The sequence below is a fragment of the Meles meles genome, chromosome 5, assembly GCF_922984935.1.
Source record: "Meles meles chromosome 5, mMelMel3.1 paternal haplotype, whole genome shotgun sequence".
NCBI lineage: Eukaryota > Metazoa > Chordata > Mammalia > Carnivora > Mustelidae > Meles > Meles meles.
In genome coordinates, this window is record NC_060070.1 from 99,862,659 (window position 1) to 99,884,292 (window position 21,634).

General features: G+C 39.8%; 1 protein-coding gene and 1 pseudogene across 1 annotated transcript in view; both read right to left on the bottom strand.

Annotated features, from left to right (window-relative positions):
- The window catches only part of LOC123941759 (fibrocystin), a 361,193-nt gene that overhangs the window by 18,761 nt on the left and 320,798 nt on the right, over window positions 1-21,634 (bottom strand). The window contains exons 56-60 of the mRNA XM_046005454.1: window positions 19,135-19,289; window positions 16,497-16,649; window positions 6,771-7,649; window positions 5,938-6,106; window positions 3,775-3,936 (exon numbers count right to left, since the gene is read on the bottom strand). Coding sequence (XP_045861410.1) covers window positions 3,775-3,936; window positions 5,938-6,106; window positions 6,771-7,649; window positions 16,497-16,649; window positions 19,135-19,289 — 1,518 coding nt within the window. The remainder of the gene's footprint in view (window positions 1-3,774; window positions 3,937-5,937; window positions 6,107-6,770; window positions 7,650-16,496; window positions 16,650-19,134; window positions 19,290-21,634) is intronic.
- LOC123941758 lies at window positions 17,570-18,324 on the bottom strand (annotated as a pseudogene).

A 21,634-nucleotide genomic window follows, 5' to 3' on the forward strand; every position in this document is an offset into this window, starting at 1 on the left:
CTCTCTCCCTGTCTCTCTCTATCAAATAAATAAATAAAATCTTTTTTAAAAAAGTAAATAAGAACTAAGTAAAAGTAAAAAAAAGTAAAAAAAGTAAATAAGAACTAAAAAGGGACTTGAATTGGGGAAGGAGGATCCATTCATATTTTGGAAGTCAAAGGAAAACCCTACAATCCTATCAGCACTTCGAAGACACCATTTACACTATGTGCTATCTCCTTCACTGCAAGAAGACACAGATTGTGTTTTTAGCACACTAAACAGCAGGTTCTACTGTGGGAATCCTTGCAGTTGGTACCTATAGCAACCCCGTTTAAAATGTTACAAAGCTTTAAAACATCAGGAGTTGAAAGCAGTCAGTCATATACACCTTCCTATATACATTCAACCACACACACACACACACACTTACACTTATGCTTGTCTACACACTGACAGTAAGTGGAATGTTCTACTGTAATATCTGCTGGAGTTTTACTACTGAATCAGATTTTACAAACACACCAGAAAGTTAAGAAACAAAATATACAACAAGCCACAAGAACATGTCTATGCCTAACCACTATATTTATACCACATGGCAAGCAACCATCTGAGTTCATCCAACCACCCCATTACTTACACATGGAGCATTTTTTTAAAGATTCTTTTAACCTATTTGAGAGCGAGAAAGAGCACGCATGAGTAGGGAGGGAGTGAGAGGTAGGAGCAGACTTCCTGCTGAGCAGGGAGCCCAATGTGGAACTCGGTCCCAGGACACTGGGATCATGACCTGAGCTGAAGACAGACACTTAACCAACTGAGCCACCCAGAGCCCTTACACATGAATTATTTGATCAGCATTTTAGAGCTCTAGTTTGTCCCAGACATTTTCAGTGTCACAGGTATATGTTTTCAGAACTCACCTTCACACACCAAAGACTGCTAGTGGAACCTACCACTTCTTCTGAGAAAGGTTTGTTCCTGGCCACAGGTAATAGCACAGTTGGCCTTTCTTCAGGGACAGCCGAGAGGCTAGAGAGTTAATTTCCAGAAGAATCCTTCAACCAATGACAAGTAGGGATTTGAATATAAATACCTTAGCCTCTTCATAGCTTAGCAGGGATACATTTCAGTCATGGGCCCAGGGTCTCCTGGAGCTCCCCCCAAAACCTGAGCTCCAGCTCTCTACAGTGGAGATCAGTTTGATTCCATCTTTCCTGGCTTCACCTCTTTCCCTGTCTTATATCACTACTTCTCCACTTTCCATACTCACCCCCTGTCATAAAGTACTAGAGTCTAAGCCTTATATCTGTGGCTGTCTCTGGAGTAACCCAACTAAGACACTCTTCAGCCCTTATTCTTTTCTGAAATGTAATTTCCATTAAATACTCTGGGATCCATGTCCCTTGGTACTGATTCTCAACAATGAGGTCCTCACCCAAACCACTAGTGGAGAAATCCCTCACAGTTATGCCTGTACTCTGTTCGAAAGTAAGATGCTTTCTCCATGGCATAAACACCTGTAATAGTGGGACGACTCTTAAAGCCAACAAGATAGCTTACTGTAGAGAGCTATTTGAATACTTATAGTAGTAAATGAGAGAGTAGCTGCCTATCTTTTTTTTTTCTTTTACTATGCTGCATGTATTTTCTCAATATATACTTTCCCTGCATTTTATTCCTCTGTGCAAACAATGTATGTGCTGGTTATATTCAACAGATATGACCAGCATATCAAAATGAATATTTACTTAGCATGTTCCATGTACTCAGCACTGACTTTTTAAAACCTATATCATAGTCCCCATAACTTGTCATCCTGTTGCAAAGATAAGCCTTCAACCTATAAAAATATTTAAGAGAAATATGAAAAAGTGATGAGGCATGAAATCATATGGTAATGAAAAGACTTATGTAGAAACTTCTATAAAGGCCAAACGCTAAAAGCAGCAGTGGTTCAAATGGAAGTAAGGTGGCAACAAGGAAAAAGAGACCAAGGAAAGTCTTGGTTCCGGATTTTCTACTATGGGTAAATCCTTAAACCCAGGACCTAAATTGAAGCCTCAGTTTCATCTACACGTTCTTGAAGGGTTTGGGGCAAACAATATAAATATTCTCCTTGGCTATCAACAATTCATTTCCTTGATCAACCCATCAACTACTCTTTGTTGAACATTCCCCAAGTAGACAACAATGAACAGGACAAAACACTTGCTCTAAGTTTGCACTTTAAAAGGCAAACAGTGAATCAACCAGTAAACAAGTATGTTTGCAATATAATTTCAAACAGTAGAACTCTGACCAAAAAAAAAAAAAAAAAAAGCATAGTAGAACTAGAGAATAATGGGGACATAATTCTTTTGGACAGGGTGACCAGGGATGGCTTCTTTGAGGAGCTATCATTTGAACAGAAGGAGCAAGCTCTGCAAAGAAATGAGAAAAGGAGATTTCAGGCAGAGGAAACAGCACATGCAAAGGCAAGACCTGGGGTAGGAATAAGCCTAACATGTTAAAGAAAACATAAGACTATGATGAATAAGTAAAAAGGGTGTCACAGGTAGTCAGGTACCAGATACAATAAGACTTACAGGCTTGTAGTTTGGATTTCATTCTAGGGGAATGGAAAACTATTGGAAAGTTGAAAAGATCACTCTGGCTGCCATGTGAAAAATAGATTGTGGGGTTTAAGAATAGAAGAAAGAAGCCCATTCCCTTGTTGGGTGAGAGATGATGATGGTTTATAAATGAGAGAATTTATATCAGAAAAAGGAATAAAGGATCACTCCTAGGTTTTTTTACTTAAATAATCTCATGAGTGATGATACCAATTACAGAGGTAGGGTCAACTAGGCAAGAAGCAGGCTGGGGAGGCAGGCAGAGCTCAAGAATCCATTTAGGATATGTTGAGTCTGAAATGCCGATTGTACTTCCCAATGGAGTCAATTGTATATATCAAACCAAAGTTCAGGGCTGGAGATATAAACTGGAAGTCATCAGCGGTAGAAGATATTTCAACCTTGGACTTAGCAATATTAGGGAGAGAACAAAATAGATCTGAGAACATAGTCCTGGAACATTCATTCACTTAGAACTTAAAAATGGAAAGGGAGACTAGAAGAGAAGTCTGGAAAGAATCCACCACTGAAACAGAAAGAAAGCTGGGGAAATTCTTTAGATTTATGTTCAACAGCGTCCACCTGACCTCAGACAGAAACTTGGAGTCCCATTGTTTGTGGGCGTAGAAGACTGATCATCTCTCCGGGGTTATGGCTATGAAAACTGGTCCCTAAATGGGCTCTCGTTGCATCAGCGAGAAGGAATTTTGAGTAGAGCCCTGCCCTCCCCAAGGGCAATGAACAGATAGAGGAAAAAAAGAAAACCGCATGACATCTACTTCGCCACCCTCCCCAGACTGAGAGCCCTTCAGTCGGGAGGAAAGAGAACTGCTGACTCAGGGTACAGAGGAGCTGGTTCCCTGGCTGACTGTGGGGCAGCGAGCAGTGAGAGTGCTGCTCCAGGAGCAGGTGAGCGTGCTAGTGAGAGGAAGTTCTCACCTGGGCACAGAGCTGCATTGTGGGAATCTGTGCATTATACAGAGATGTAAGTGATCTTGTGGGGGGAATAACAACACCGTAATGGTATCGCTCAATCCCTCAGTATTCTGTAGTAGCACAGACTCCACCTGGAACTCAGTTCCTCTCCTGGTGATTCGGTTCCCACTAGAGGACCCAGTCAAACCAGCTCCCTCATAGGCATACTCCCTCTGCTGGAGGCATCAAGTTCAGCTATAACCAACCTGTGTTGAAGAAGGATCCAGTCCATTCTGCCTCCATTTTAGGAAATACAGACACTGGTGGGGGAAGACCCAGGGCTCTCCCATCCAGATCCTTAAAGAGATATTTTCTTGGATTTTCACAATCTGATTCAGGGCAGACCAGCATTCCTAAACCTTTCCTGTAAAGGCAGACAGAAAGCACCTCTTTCATTCCATGATAAGCAACACAAAGAAAACAGATATTGGTAGTGCTGACATGAAAAAGAAATTCAGGATGCCTGAGTGGTTCAGGCAGTTAAGCATCTGACTCTTGTTTTGTTTTGTTTAAAGATTTTATTTATTTATTTGACAGAGAGAGAGAGAGATTACAAGTAGGCAGAGAGACAGGCAGGGAGAGAAGGGGAAGCAGGCTCCCCGCTGAGCAGAGAGCCTGATGCAGGGCTCTATCCCAGGATCCTGAGATCATGACCTGAGCCCAAAGCAGAGGCTTTAACCCACTGAGACACCCAGGCACCCCTGACTTTTGGTTTTTGACTCAAGCCATGATCTCAGGGTCTTGACATAGAGCCCCATGTCGGGCTCCACACTCAGCATGGAGTCTGTCCCCCTCCCCCAGTCTCTCTCCCTCCAAATAAGCAAATAAATAAAATCTTAAAGAAAGGAGATAAAAAGAAATTCAACAGGATTTTATTACTAATAATGTGCTACACAAATACAAAATAAAACACTATAGAAAATGTTATTTCTCCATTATATGAGCAAAAAGAAAGACATTCTTATAACCAAATAGTCTAGATATCTGAATATAAAATCTTTGCCTGATTGCTAATCTTGTAAGAAGCAAGATAAAATAAAATGTTCTTCTAATATCTACATAACATATATAATCATTTCTTTATGAAACTTTGGGGCCTTGCAGGACTTTAAAATTATTATTATAAATACCAATTCTATTTGTGATATATACAAACAAAGTAAAAATAGATATTTTCATTCAACAAATATCTATTGAAAACCTACATTTATATGTTGGGGAGTACAGTGGTGATAAAGACAGACACGGTTCCTATACTTTCAGAATTGAGAGTCTGGCAGGTTATATAAACAAGTTATAAGCAATTATAGCATTGAATTATAGAGCATTTATTTGATTTCCCCTGGTCTAATAATTTTAGGTACCATCAGTAATAATATTAAATATTTATTGTATGCCAACCATGTGTCAAGTATTAATAATAAAAGAATCAGATGCTAATATCATTTAGCTTTATAACTATTTCATTCCATAAGTAAGACATGAACCTAAGGAAAACTGGGCAGGAAAAAAAATGACAGGATAATAGGATAACACAAACTGCAAAACTCATAATGTTTAGGTACCAAAAAAATGGCTCAGGGATGGGCATTAAAAAGAGATTGGTATTGGGCCAAACATATTATTTTCTAATTAGGGGAATTTTTCTTGATTCTTTCCTTTCAGCTAAAGGAGTTTTCCCTAATGTTGTGGCGAAAAGAAAGTATAACCCGTCATTCCTGCTCCTAACTTTCCCACTCCTTTTTATGACAAAAAGAATTCATCTAGTTTTCAGATCCCTGTATAAATTCCCAGATTGTATGTTCAAGAACAGTAGTTACACAGGGTCTGGCTGCCAGTATCTGAGACACTTCATTCAGTGCAGGGATTCTTGGCAACAGACACGGTCTCCTTTGACTTCTAGTCCCTGCACAAGGGCTCATGAGCCTTTTTCTGAAAATGAGTGACATCATACTCCATGGAAGATTCAAGACTTAGGTTAAATTTTTTTCCCAATGATTTTGAAAACACCCAAAGAAGTATCTCAAATAAAGATAAAAAAATGAAACAACATTAGTAAAATTTGCATTCTATCACTTTTTGTTCTCTTTTTTAGCCAGAAAAAGTCATATAGCTGAGCCCAAATTCAAGACAGAAATAGAGTCTCTGCCTCTACTATAGGAAAGATTGCAAAAATCTTGTATTGAAGGGCATGAACATAGGGTAAAGAACTTGAGCCATTCAATCAATCTACCGTAACTTTCCAGAAAAACTTGTTTCTATTCACATTGATGATTTTATCCTTTTTTTCTAAACATGTTTAAGGATTTGAGAAATTGCCAAATACTTCATAAACATGGCTCACTATAAATACTAAAACTAGTACCTAGCTTGTAAAGGAGGAAAGTAGAACTTATTTTTGTCTTTGATCTTTAGCATCTTGGTCCTCTCTGCTATTATTGGGTGCATGATTCCAGTGTTCTCCACATTGGGCAGGATGCAGACATCTAGGTCATCACTATAGCAACTCTTCACAAAACTAGAAAAGGTGACATCTGAAAAAAATTTAAGATATCATAACATTAGATCTTAGAACCTACCAACAGCAAATATCGATCACACAACTAAATATTCTTACACCAGCACATATCTGGGAGTAAATTTAAGCTACCCATGGCATTTCCAGGAGTTAATATAAATCCCAGTTTATAATGTCAGTAGTTCTTCAAGACCTGGACACTGTATGCAAAAGAGAAGAGTATTCCAACACATTAATATTTTTCATCAAAGTTGTGATCACAAGCCAGTGGAAGTGAGTACAATAGCACAAAAGAGATGTTATGGAAGATTAACATCACAGGTTGTGGTATAACTGGCTCTAATCCAGGCTGCCCCATCCCCTACTAAACAACTTCAGTGAAGCACAATTTCTGCATCTGTTTTCTCATTTTCATGATAGGAAAAAGAAACACCTACCTAGAGAATTGTCATGTAATCAAATTAAATAATCACTGTGAAAGTTCTTCAACATAAATAAGGCAATGACTTTTTAAGGAGCATCTCCCTGTCATTATAAATCACCATTGTGCTTATCAATAGCCAGAAGGTTATCAATTGGACAGTAAGCGATGGACTGCATTGTACCTTTTTGCTGATATAATTTATGAATGCTATTGAAGATCCTATGCACTACATTGCTTGGAAGCCAGAACCTCCTACCTTGAAGTTTCATCATTCCTGAAATTGAATGGCTATTCCTCACTCTGTGCCATGGCTCCTGAGGCCACCGATTTGGTTTTGAGGTGAATACAGGCCACAAAATACCAACTCGACCCCCTCTTGGATTGGAAGGAGCTCGATCTGTTGATGTCAAGTTGGCAGAGTGAGGCTTAACTCTGTCCTGAATGCAGTCAAAAGAAGAGCTAGTGGCCACGATGACTGAATTCCTGAGTACAACCTGTACATTTTCAGTGTGACCCTGTGGAGCAGAAGACACATACACCACTGCCAAGAGACCAATAGTATTATCCACCAGAGTGATGTTCTCCATCTCCACACTGTTCTCCACATGGAGCATGGCACCATAGTCAAAGTTCTTGAAAGCCAAGAAGCCAGAGATACCAGTACAGTGGTCAAACCCATTTTCCTTGTAGAGATGAAGGCCATGAAGACTTGAGTGGGCCACGTTGTCAGACCAGCGAGCTTCAGGAGAGGAACACCTGTGGCCTCGGATGTGAAAGCCAAGCCGCTCCGATCCTGCCACAACATTGCCGTCGAGGCTGATGTCCTTGGCCTGGTTCACTTTGATTCCTGCCACCCACCTGGTAGACCATGCTGACTGTGTGATCAGAACCACAAGGTTATTAGAGAGAGTAAAGTTCTGACCCTGCAAATCAATGCCATGGCCAACTGCACCAAACACCAGATTGTCCTTTAAAATGATCCCATGACTGGCAGCCACACGAATGCCCCCGCCACAGCTCTGGTGCAGAGTAGACGATATTATCCAGGTTTCTGCCGAAGCATTAATGAGTTCAACTGCTGAGTACAAAGGCGACCCAAAGTTCTGAACTTCCACATTTGAAAGTTGAAGGACACCTGCAAACAAAATGCAGATCATCAGGTACTTTTTCCTTCCCTATACAAGGCAGAAGGATGGCCCATTTATGGGCTCCAGGAGATGTAAAAAAAATTTTTTTAATGCAATAGTGTATTCTCAATACCAGCATTGTATTTCACACCATGAGTCTCACTAACAACATAAGCATCATTAGAAATATCACATGAATGCCTTCCAAAGTTTCATGTGCAGACTGAAGGGTCTGGCAGTAGGGTGGAGGAGAGGAAGGACAGATAGGGAAGAGAGAGAGGCTCTGGAGAGGAGCACAGGAGCTGGCACGTTCCGTGTATTTTTCTGCTGAACTAGTCAAAGCCCTGGATAAGAATGAAGGAAGTACGGGTTCCTGGCCACCCCCCTCAATGCCATGTCTCCACTCAGCAACCCCATGTGAAAGGTCTATTACCATCCCCACAAAGATATTACAAGAAGGACTATAATGGTCAAACACATAAAACATAATTTTAAATCATTTTAAAGACCCCATAAAATCTTTTCATTTTTTTGTATCCCAGCCACACTGTGGTCCCTGCCTAGCTACATTAGCTACAGCTAATGTGCCAGGAATTAGTCATGTGCCCTTAGCTATGTAGGTCACAACTTTATCCCTCACGTTGCTTTTTTCTTATTTCTTTTCTTTATTTCTTTTTTTTTAAATTTATTTATTTACTTGAGAGAGAGCACAAGCTGGAGGGACAAGGGGAGAGAGAGTCAGAAACAGAGCCCTTGCTGAGCTCAAAGCTCTGTGAGGCTCGATCCCAGGACCCTGAGAACACAACCTGAGCCTAAAACCAAGAGGTGGATGCTTAACTGACTGAGCCAGCCAGTTGGCCCTTTTTTCTTTCTTTTTCTAAAAATACTGCCTAAGGTGAACTATAAAGTTATTTCTCATTACAATTGGAGGGAGCTATAGTGTTTAAGTAATAGTATTTAAAGTTCAAAAGAGTTTAGCCTAAACCCTCCACCTTCCCCACTGCCTTCTCACAGAGGAGAAACTAACACCAGGCTGCCATGAAAGACCAACCATGGCCTGGAGGACAGATGAAGTGAAAGCTAATGTATGTGGGATGCCTGGGCAGCTTAGTCTGCTGAGCATCTGCTTTTAGTTCAGGTCATGATCTCTGGGTCTTAAGATCAAGTTCCGCATAGGACTCCTTGCCAAGCGAGGAGCCTGCTTCTCCCTCTACTACTCCCCCTTGCTTGTGTTCTCTCTCTATCTCTCTCTATGACAAATAAATAAATAAAACTATTTAAAAAGAAAGAAAGAAAGAAAGAGGATGTATGTCTTTTGGGGTACCTGGGTGACTCAGTTAGTTAGGCCACTTACTGTGGACTTTGGCTCAGGTCATGGTCTGGCTTCCTGGGATTGAGCCCCATGTAGGGCTCCGTGCTCAGTGGGGAGCCTACTTCAGATTATCTCCCTGTTCCTCTCCCTCTGCCCCTCCCACCATTCATGTTCTTTCTTTCTATAAAATAAATAAATCTTATAAAAAAAAAAAGAGAGAGAGAGACCATGTGCATCTTTCTTTTTAACCAGATGACAGGATTCCAATACATCTAAATTTCTCAAATGACACCTATTAAGGAGGCACTGGTAGATGGTGTACAAATATTCACTGAATGATAAAACATCCAAAAATTCTGTCTGGTATATACACAATGGAGTATTATGCCTCCATCAGAAAGGATGAATACCCAACTTTTGTAGCAACATGGACGGGACTGGAAGAGATTATGCTGAGCGAAATAAGTCAAGCAGAGAGAGTCAAGTATCATATGGTCTCACTTATTTGTGGAGCATAACAAAGAACACGGTGGACATGGGGAGATGAAGAGGAGAGGGAGTTGAGGGAAACTGGAAGGGGAAATGAACCATGAGAGACTATGGACTCTGAAAAACAACCAGAGTGTTTTGAAGGGGCGGGGGGTGGGAGGTTGAGGAACCAGGTGGTGGGTAATAGGGCGGGCACGTACTGCATGGAGCACTGGGTGTGGTGCAAAAACAATGAACACTGTTATGCTGAAAATAAACAAATAAAAAAAATGAAAGAAAAAAAAATTCTGTCGGTAATGACATTTTTGACAGTTCCCTCACCAATAGCACATAGCTGAAAGGGCTGTTGAACCTGTCTCCACAGGACTGTGACCCAAAGGCCACACCAAATGCTATATTCCCCACAGAAGTAGCTTATTTTGTAGAATAGAAAGTGGTTCTAGAATCTCAGTCAAGGTAATGTATCAGTATTATTTTAATTTGTGGAGCTTTTTAATGTCTTATACTTACATGGCTATAATTCATAGTTTTAAATTATTCAAGAACTTTTTACTTGTGTGCATATTAACTGGCAGCAGAAAGCCAATCAATAGTAAATCTTAAAACGTCTTGAGCATTTAAGTGAAGAATTAAACAACGATTACGTTCATGACTACTATCTTATTTCTCCTTTTGAAAATCACAATTCTAAGTAAAAATTGCTGGATGTTATTGGTCAAAAAAAGAATGATAGGGGCCTCCAATTTAAAAGTAGGAATTGGGGGCACCTGGGTGGCTCAGTTAGCTAAGCATCTGCCTTCAGCTCAGGTCAGCCTGATGCCTCATCAGGCTACCTGTTCAGCAAGAAGCCTGCTTCTCCCTCTCCCACTTCTGCTTGTGTTCCCTCTCCCTGTGTGTCTCTATCTGTCAAATGAATAAATAAAATCTTTTTATAAATGAAGGAATGAATGAATGTAGGAATTGTAACTCCTGGCTTGATTTTCTACCCTATAATTGTTCAGCACCCATAGCCGGCATTCTTGACCTACACCTGCTGATTCCACCCCATCCAGGCTCTAGAGTATATTTGCAGAAAATTGCGAGGCTTCTTAATTTAGCATGGGAAACTGGATTAAATTCTAGAACAGAAAGGGACATTAGTGGAAAAACTGGTAGAATCTGAATAATATCATGAATTTAATTAAGAGTAAGGCACCAATATTATCTTTTTGGTTTTGACAAATGTAACAGATATGTCAAATATTAACAACAGGGAAGCCTGGGCAAAAGGTATACAGGAACTCTCCATACTATATTTGCAACTCTTCTATAAATCAAAGATGATTAGCAGATTATTTAACAAGGGCTTCATGATCAGAGCTGAATTTGAACGTTACCTATGCTACTTTCTAGCTGGATGACTTTTCTTACTCTTCACTTTCTTCATTCCCATTTATGGAGCACTTAATACTAGGAGTTATTATACTAGAAAAACAGTGACAAAAGATCCAACGTTACCCTTAAGTTGTTCAAAAACTCGTAAGTGAGTTTCAACATAAGCAGACAATTTTATTACAGACTCTGCTTCTTCATCTATAAAATGTCTCTCTCATGAAGCTAATAGGATTACATGAGATAAAATAGGCGTGAAAATTGGCATTAGATTGCTGGTAAGATGGCAGAGGAGTAGGAGACCTAAATTTTGTTTGCTCCTAGGAATTCAGCTAGCTAGTTATCAAACCATTCTGAACACCTACAAATCAACAGGAGATCAAAGAAAAGAACAGAACCAATTCTATGAACAGAAAAGCAACCACTTTCTGGAAGGCAGGACATATGGAAAAGTGAATCCAAGGTGATATATGGAAAGATAAACTGTGGGGGTAGGGGCCAGCTACCATTAAGTGATAGAGCAGCAGAGCATAAAATCAGAACTTTTAGAAGACTGCTCCACTGAGGGACGGTTGCTCCAGTGGCTAAGCGAGGAGTGGAACCATCACTGGGACAGTGTGGTCTCAGGACCCTTGGGGTCACAGAAAGACCAGAAGTGCCTGAGTGTGGCATAGCTCCCAAGCATCAGAGGGGGGAACCTGGTTACAAAGATAGAGCCAAGAAGCGGGCTCTCAGCTCAGGGTTGTCATAAACCATATTCTGCGGCAGAGTTGGGTCCCTACTCTTTGAGCAGGAGCCAACAAGTGGCAGATCCAGGGAGACTCCCCTTCTTCCCCCAGGAGGAACAGCACGGGAGTGCACTGCAGGAATCTGTTGGGTTTGGAGGCCCCAAATTGGGCCATGTCCCAGAGAGAGAAATGCTCATCCACCGGTCGAGTGAGCTCGGAGTATGGCTGGAAAACTAGGGAGAGAGGAATGATTGACTGCTTTTCTCTGAGGGTTCACTGAGGAGTGGGGCCCTGCGCTCTCAGCTCCTCCACAGCTGGAGATTGGAAGGCCGCCATTTTCATTCTCATCCTCCAAAGCTACACAGAAAACTTTCAGGGAACAAAAGCTACCAAGAGTAAACCAGAACAGATTACTGACCCTGGCCCCTAGCCAGGGATGGGTAGTTCTGCCTTAGGCAAAGACATTTGAGAATCACTGCAACAATCCCCTCCCCCAGAAGATAAGCAAGCACATCCAGCCAAGACCAAGTTTACCAATCAATGAGAATGTAAAACTCTAGTGCTAGGGAATACAGCACATAGAATTCATGGCTTTTTTTCCCATGATTCTTCAGTCTCTCAAAGTTAATTTTTTTTAATTTTCTTTATTTCTTTCTTTTTCTATTTTTTTGAATTTTTCTTCTTTCCTTTCTCAACATCTTGCCTTATCAATTCCTTTTTTAAAATCTTTTTTTAATTTTCATTTTACAATCATATTCTATCCCTTCGTTGTATTTAACCTTAATTTTTGTATATATATGTTTTTCCTTCTTTAAAATTTTGGGATACAGTTTCTTCTAACAGACCAAAATACACCCACAATCTGGTGTACAGCTCTGTTCTATTCATCAGCCTTATCATATTCCTTTTTTCCCCTTTCTTTTCCCCCCAGTTTTGGGTCTCTTCTGATTTGTTTAGTGTATATTTTTCTGGGTTTGTTGTTACTCTTTTGGCCTTTTGTTCTCTCATTCATCTAGTCTTCTCTGGAAAAAGTGACAAAATGGAAAAAACCTTAAAAAAAATAAAAGAACAAAATGCAGTACTGACTGCCAGGAACCTAATCAATAGGCACATTAGTAAGATGTCAGAACTAGAGTTCAGAGTGACGATTATAAAGATGCTAGCTGGGCTTGAAAAAAAGCATAGAAGATACTAGAGAATCCTTTTCTGCCAAAATAAAAGAACTAAAATCTAACCAAGTCAAAATCAAAAAGGCTATTAATGAGGTACAATAAAAAATGCAGGCTCTTACCACCAGGATAAATGAGGCAGAAGAGAGTATTGTGAGATAGAAGACCAAACAATCGAAAATATAGAAGCTGAGAAAAAGAGAGATAAACAACTACTGGATCATGAGGGGAGAATTCGAGAGAGAAGTGACACCTACCATAAGATGAAACAGTATTAGAGCAACTGGCATCCCAGAAGAAGAAGAAAGATAGACAGGAGCAGAAGGAATATTGGAGCAAATTAAAGCAGAGAACTTCCCCAATTTGGGGGAGAAAACGGACTTCAAAATCCAGGAGGCATAGAGAAACCCCCTCAAAAATCAATAAAAATAGGTCAACATCCTGTCATCTAATAGTGACACTTACAAGTCTCAGAAACAAAGAGAAAATCCTGAAAGCAGCTCGGGACAAGAGGTTTGTAACCTACAACAGTAGAAACATTAGACTGGCAGAAGACCTATCCACAGAGACCTGGCAGACCAGAAAGGACTGCCATGATATATTCAGAGCACTAAATGAGAAAAATATGCAGCCAAGAATACCATATCCAGCTAGGCTGTCATTGAAAATAGAGGGATAAAAAGCTTCTAGGACAAACAAAAACTAAAAGAATTTGAGAACACCAAACCAGCCCTACAGGAAATATTGACAGGGGCCCTCTAAGCAAAGAGAGAGCCTAAAAGTAACATAGACCAGAAAGGAACAGACACAATATACAGTAACAGTCACCTAACAGGAAATACAATGGCACTAAATTCATATTTTCAATAGTTACTCTGAGTGTAAATGGGATAAATGCCCCAATCTATCAGAATGGATAAAAAATAAGACCCATCAATATGCTATTGGCCAGAGACTCATTTTAGACCCAAAGACACCTGAAGATTCAAAGTGAGGGGGTGGAAAACAATTTACCATGCTGATGGACATCAAAAGAAAGCTGGGATGGCAATCCTTATATCAGATAAGTTATATTTTAAGCCAAAAACTACAATATGAGATGAGGAAGGACACTTTAACATATTTAAAGGGTATATCCAAGAAGAAGATCTAACAATTTTAAATATCTATGCCCCTAACATGGGAGCAGCCAATTATATAAACCAGTTAATAACAAAATCAAAGAAACACATCTACAATAATACAATAACAGTAGGGGACTTTAACACCCCCTTCACTGAAATGGACACACCATCTAAGCAAAAGATCAACAAGGAAATAAATGTTTTAAATGACACACTGGACCAGATGGACATCACACATATATTCAGAACATTCCATCTCAAAGCAACAGAATACACAATTTTCTCTCTAGTGCACATGGAACATTCTCCAGAATAGATCACATCCTGGGTCACAAATCAGTCTCAACAGGTACCAAAAGATTGGGATCATTCCCTACATATTTTCAGACCACAACAGTTTGAAACTAGAACTCAATCACAAGAGGAAAGTTGGAAAGAACTAAAAATACATGGAGGCTAAAGAGCATCCTACTAAAGAATGAATGGGTCAACCAGGAAATTAAAGAAGAATTTAAAAAATTCATGGAAACAAGTGAAAATGAAAACACAACTGTTCAAACTTTTGGGGATGTAGCAAATGTGGTCCTAAGAGAAAAGTATATAGCAATACAAGGCTTTCTTAAGAAACAAGAAAGGTCTCAAATACATAACCAACCCTATACCTAAAGAAGCTGGAGAAAAAACACAAATAAAACCTAAATCCAACAGGAGAAGAGAAATAATATGCAAGCTAGTGCAGCCACTCTGGAAAACAGTGTGTAGGTTCCTCAAAAAGTTGAAAATATAGCTACCCTATGACCTAACAATTACACTACTGGGTATTTACCCCAAAGATACAAATGTAATGATCCAAAGGGGCACCTGCTCCCCAATGTTTATAGCAGCAATGTCGACAGCAGCCAAACTATGGAAAAAGCCTATATGTCCATCAACAGATGAATTGATAAAAAAGTTGTGAGATACACACACACACACACACACACACACACACACACATATATATTTTAAAAATGGAATATTATGTAGCCATCAAAGAAATGAAATCTTGCCATTTGCAATGATGTGGATGGAACTAGAGGGTATTATGCTAAGTGAAATAAGTCAGTCAGAGAAAAACAATTATCATATAACCTCACTGATATGATGAATTTGATAAACAAGACAGAGATCATAGGGGAATGGGTGAAAAAATGAAACAGGATGAAACCAGAGAGGGAGAAAAACCATAAGAGGCTCTTAATCTCAGTAAACAAAAAGGGTTGCTGGAGGGGAGGTGGGTAGGAGGGATGGGGTGTCTGAGTGATAGACCCTGGGTTTGTGTTGTGGTGAGCGCTGTAAATTGTGTAAGACTGATGAATCACAGACCTGTACCCATGAAAGAAAGAATACATTATATGTTATTTTTTTCAATTGGCATTAATCCTGTTCTAGAACATCCCTTCCCCTGGGATGATTTAAGAATCCTGGATCAGCAATATTAGAAGTTTGGGATCATGACAGTCTGGCCCGGTCTAACCTGGCCTTCTATCCTGTGATGGTGTTCTAGTACGGACAGCAGTTTTTGGTTAAAAGAGGCCCTGTCTTGTTTCCAGAAGAACAGGACTCAGCCTGTGTCTCAGTGTTCTAAAATATGGCTTCTCAATCTCAACACTACTGACATTTCTGACCAGAGAATCCTTTCTTGTGGGAGGCTGTCCTTGCATTGTAGGATCGCAGGATATACTGTAGGTTCTTTAGCATCTCCCTACTAGATGCCAGAAACTCCCCCAAACTGTGACAAGCAAAATGTCTCAAGATACTGGCAAATGTCTTTTGGGGAGAGGGGAGGAACAAATTCACTTCTGTGGAGGACCTGTGGGACACAGAACCTATGGAAAGAGAGCTTGTTCCATGGGCCAGAAATCCTGAACTTTTTATTTAAGTTTGGTAGGAATACTGCCCTTTACCATACTGGTAGAACAGATATGCCAACAAAAAGTGTTTCATGCTCAATATATTTGGGAAGTAGTTAGATCCTTTCTTCCAGACCTTCTCAGAGCCTTTATTATATTCGTGTACTCAGTGACTTTCTAAGATGGAGCTACAGTGATATCCTTACCCAAATATATTTGACCAGGAGATAATTTTGGAATACTATTTAAGGAATACAAGTTTAAGAACAAGTTCTTAATCAAATAATGTTGTAGCATTCCAAAGAGTTAAAGCTTGAAAGAAATGAGAAAGATTGAACTGATCCTTAAAGCAGTCTAGAATACGGAAATCATTTTTATTTAAATTTATGCCATTAATTTATAGCATGAGCTGAGGCCTGCCATCAGATATAGCATGCTACTAGGAAAGAGTAATAGAAATTCAGGAAAGAGATAAAATTCAAGTGGTCATTAAATCATCTATAATTTCAAAGCAGAGGAAATTTCACATCTGCTGAAGATGTTTTCTTTGAGATAAAAATGTGCATATGTGCTGATCGCTAGTATATTATTTTAACATCACACTGATAATTAAGCACAGATTAGAACTCAAAATTCATAGCTTCTCAGAGCACAAAGGAGCCATCTAATTTGAACATTTTGTTTTATACATGAAAATTCTCACAGTTGGAATTTCTGAGTGATGAATAGGCTCCAATGGGTAATGGTTAGGAACTTCAAATTCCATTTACCTGAAAACTCTTCACTGCTGGACTTTCTGAAGGACCCCACAAGTAGTCTCACCCTGCATGATATATCAGGCTGGATTAGTATATTTCGGGTCAGAAGTCCAACCTCTGCAGCCAAACGAATGGATCGGCCATCCTCCATGACGTGGACACTTCCTAGGGCAATAGGAATTGGGCATGGGAAAAAAAAAAACAAACCTTCAAAACCTATTTCGGAAATTGCCAGCTGGGGACCCAGAGAACCTGACAAATGAAAACACTCCTCTCCCCTCGGAAGTCCTACCAACATTAAGGCTGCTTTTCCTCGGGCATTCTCCACAAATGTCAGCTGAGAAATGAAAAGCTCGTTCACATATCTCTCTTTGGGATCAGAGTGAGAGTGTTTGAGCAAGAATTCATTTCTCCTTAATAACTGTGGGTACTGGGACAAGGAAGTCAGGGCACACCTGTCCAATTAGTGGGGTCCCCAACGTCCTTCCTTAAATTCATAGGCGTGAGACTTGAGTGTTTGCCCGTACATTGTCTGTGGACCTCTCTGATGAGAGTGAGGAATCCCAGCCCGACTAAGGTGGTGACAGAGCTGAAGTAGCAAAGGTAGAGGAGCAAAGCGACAAAGAGCAGCGGCAGTGACCTCTCAGGATGGACCAGGTCTGAAGCTCACCCTGCCTGAAGGAGCCTCCTCAGGGGCAGGAATGGAGCTCCCTGCTGATCTGATTCACTGATCTGATTCACTGCCCTCTGTTTACACCATGAGCAAGGACTGCTGGAGAGTTCTCCTTTCTCCCCCACTTTTTTTTTTATATAAACTATGTAAATCTTTTATTTAAAACAAAGTGACAAATTATAATTAATGTGTAAGTACAATAATGATAATAAATTCAGATAGGGGAATTATCCTCAAGTTGCTGCATGTGAATATTATCAAACCTTTCTGTTGATGCTTCTGGCTGAGAACAGAAGCAGCGATGGAGGCTTAACGTGACTGAAAAATTCTCCGTGTGGTTTCTTATAAGCATGTGCAGAGGGAAGGGCTTTTTCTCTAGAGTCCAAAGACAAAAGTTCTCTGATTTGAAATCAGAATTGATCTGCTGCTCTGCTAGCCACAGCTCAGATATTGCCATAAACCTTTGATGGAGGATTTCCCAGGATGAGGTTGCAAATGGCAGTTCTTGCCATCTTGATGTTTTGGAAAGAGCCAAGGATGTGAACTTTCACATCAGCCAAAACTATCCGTGTCTGTGTCATGTTCTTTATGGTGAATTTGGTTTTTCCTCCTTTGCCAGCAATTCTTCCTATTGCCCTTGACAGGTGGTCTCCCTTTAGGGGTTTCACATCTGTAATTTCAAAAGACTCTAGGAAGAGATCATCCAACCTAATGAGGCAAGTGCGTCCTCCACCTGAAACCCAAGAATAAAGGCTTTCACAAAATCAGCTGCTTTTGTCAGCACACTAACATCCTTGGTTTCTTTACAGGTCCTAATTTCTACATTCCTCAACTTCAAGTTAAACCGTATCTGAAGTCCCAAATGTTCTACAATAGTTGTAAATATCTTCATCCAGTTCTCTTTTAATGGCGTATATCTGTTAGCTGGGACGGGAATTTTCCTTGTTTCTTCTTTCCCACTCAGGAATTCATCCCCGGCGAGGGGAGGGAAAACGGGCCTTTTCGCGGGCCGGGCCTCCTCCGTGTCCATGCGGCCCGCGTCCCCGCCGTCCCCCACGGCGGACAACTGCTCAGCCTGCCGTTTCTTCACCCACCGGCCACCCTTGCGGGTGACTTGGATGAAGCCGTCCTCGGCCCGGTGCTCTGCGCCTCCATCTCCGTTCCCATGCCCAGTTCTCTCCTCCACTTTTTAAAAAAGAAATTATCCTTTGAATTATGACTTAGAAACAACTTTAAACATAATCCTGTTGAATACATGTATGTTCCTCTCCCATATCAGAAACAAAAAGATATTCCCTACTCCATTTCCATGTTTTATTACTTATTAGTTGGAGTTCTTGGATTAAATATATTTATTGGACTGAACCAGGAAATCATGGTTATTTATAATTTATGTGCAATATACTTGAACTGTGCATAGTGTATAAAAATATTTACACTATTTTTGTGTGAAAAAGGTATTTGGCTTTTTATCTTTCTTTCTTTTTTAATAGTAGTAATAGTACATAAAGTGTTAGGAAGGACACATTCCTGAGCATGGAAAAAGAAGCCATTATTTACAATAACTGCCAAATTCAAAGTGATTTCATGATTCAGTGTGCCAAGGAATGAACTGGAAATTCAGCTCCCATGAGGTTTATTGTGGCTTAGTGATGAAAGTGACCTTGAACAAGATGCTTAACCTTTCTGCTTGCTTGAACAAGATACTTAACCTTTCCACTTGCTTCTAGACTTGCCATTATATGTAAAAAACAAAAACTAAACTAACAAATTCCTTCTCATCTCAGTACAATTTAAAAGTTAGGCAATACAATTAATGAAGGGATACAGGTAAAGACTTCTAGGATGAGTTTAGGGAGCAACAAGGTATTATCCATTCCCTCTGAATGGCCACTGGGCACAAGATCCCCAGGAAGGTTGCTGAATACATTGTTTCTGGCTCAACCATTTCCCTTTCCCAACAAACCAAAACCTTACCAACATGCCGGTGTTTGAGCCGTTCATGGATCTTAACATGGTGAGCCTGAGCTTCTTTCACAGTGAGGACCTCTGCTTCATGAGGCTCATAAGAAGAGGAGCTAAGGACGATTTTGTCATGGGGTTGCCAATCCACTGTGTCCTGTACTATAATTCTGTAACAGCACAAAAATGTCATTAAGTCTACTGGCCGTGCCACACAGAACACCTACTAAGTCCAAAGAGAAAAGGAAATCCACTGCAACCGCCAACTCCCACCAGATTGACTTAGAGATAACAAGTCAAGACAGAGAAAAAAGGCTTTTGTGAAAAGTTTAATGTTCATGGAGTCAGTGGTCTGGCTTATGTGTATACATCACAAGGATTGCAAAGAGATTCTGTAGCCCTAAGTACAAGGCAAAGAGTAAACGTTCCAGAGTTTACTATATGTCAACTACACATGGTTTCTTAGAAAAAGGCATCTTTCTCCCTGATTGGGAAACAGCTTGAAAAGTAAAGGTGGTTCAGAAGCAATCTTTTCTCCATTTTCTGAAGAACTGTTATGCCATTTTTTGGGCAATTTATCATCATGTATTAAGGCTCCTACCTTCTTCATGGTCAGACAGATATAATGTGGGTCCTTGAGATGTCACTTACCAGGTATGTGACCTTAAGAAATCACCTTGCTGAGTTTCTCATCTTCATCTGAAAAATGCCAATATTGAAAGCTTCCCTCTGACAACCCCGTGTTACTGTAGGCACGAATGGGATGCATTTCTTGAGTGTGCTATGTTCCAAACACTGTTTCTACCACAATATGAAACGATGATGGTTTTGTTCCTTTTCATTTTTTAACTCACATTTAATAAAACTTCTGTTCAGTCTTTCACTGCCGCCTAGCCTTTCCTAGTGAATATGTCCGCTTTATTCTTCATTTACAGTCATTACCAACTTCAATGGCATAAGTCTATTTTAATAACCTGCCTCTTTTGCTAGTGTCCACATTTTAGCAAGCTTTGAAAAGAGATTCTCCTCTACCCATAAATATTCACCCGGGGAACAAGTCCATGTGAAGGCTATTCAATCATGAAACACTTATTGATTGAACAACTGGTAAGCACGAGACACTGTAGTAGATGCTAGAGGCACAATGGTAAATAAAACATATGTCATTTGCATTTTTTAAAATGGCAACTTAGATTTTGACTAGTAGACATCCTTAAAGAGTTTGCTCCAAGGGAGAGGAAATATACAGGTTTCTATATAATATTAACATAAAAAAACCCTCAAATAAATTACAGGGGATTGTTTGTGGGTCAATGGTACAAGTCTACTATGAACCAAAGATAACTAATTCATGTCTGTACACCTGAGCTTAGATGGAGAGGGAGAGTCACAGAAAAAAAGACGACTGTCAATTGCTGTAATTTTAATGAAAGAATTTAGTCTTACCTTAGTTCCTCATTTGTAGTGACATCCTACATACAGAATATTAAAGCAACTGCTAGTTTCTAAAGGCAAAGTAACCAAACTCAAAGAGATCGAATAACAAAGTTTAACACTAGATCATTGAATGGAGCCAGAGGTTAGATTAGGACAAGGGAAGTTTGATTAAGTCCAGGTTCTTTCCACTAAATAACATTGCCTCACCTTTCTGACTCATAGTCCTTCCCCAGCTAAATGGTAAAAAAAGCAATACCAGGGTGCCTGGGTGGCTCAGTCCGTTAGGCATCTGACTTTGGCTCAGGTTGTGATTTCAGGGTCCTGGGATCCAGTTCTGCATTGGGCTCTGCTCTCAGCGGGGAGTCTGCTTCTCCCTCTCCCTCTGTCCAACCACTGCACTTGTGCTCTCTCTCTCAAATAACTTAATAAAATCTTAAAAGACCCAATACCCCCACATCTCAGAATGATATCAAGATAATCCACAAAATTATGAAAAATCTGTGAATCATACAATGGAATACCATACAGTCATTTAAAAAGTGCATTGTAGCAGAGCATAAATTACAAGACATTGTGTTCATGATGTGCGGATTGAAAAAAACCAGGATATAAAACAATATGCCCAATTTGTTTTTTAAATAAAAACAATTGACACAGAGAAAACAGAAGACAGGATGGATGCACAGTAAAATATTAGCCCACCTATGGATGGTGAGTTTATTAGTGATTTTCACTTAAATCTAAATTTTCTAACTTAACAGATAATACGTCATAGTAAGAAAAAATACTTTTTTAAAAAGAAAATCAGGTTATGAATATAAAGACATACCAATGTCAATTAGCAGTAAAAATGAAACTGATCCTCTCCTTCATGTTAAGTATCGTCTGAATAATCTTTTTATTATTATCAGTACTGCTGAATAAAGTTCTTCAGATGATAGGTACTATAATGTTCTGAAAAGTTTCTTATTAAATGAGTTAAAACTCTTTTCTTGTGGTCATAGGGGATTTTTAAGGCAGAGGCTTTGAGATATACAGAGAACCCCAGACTAGTGGCCACAGCGTGGTCTCTGCAGGA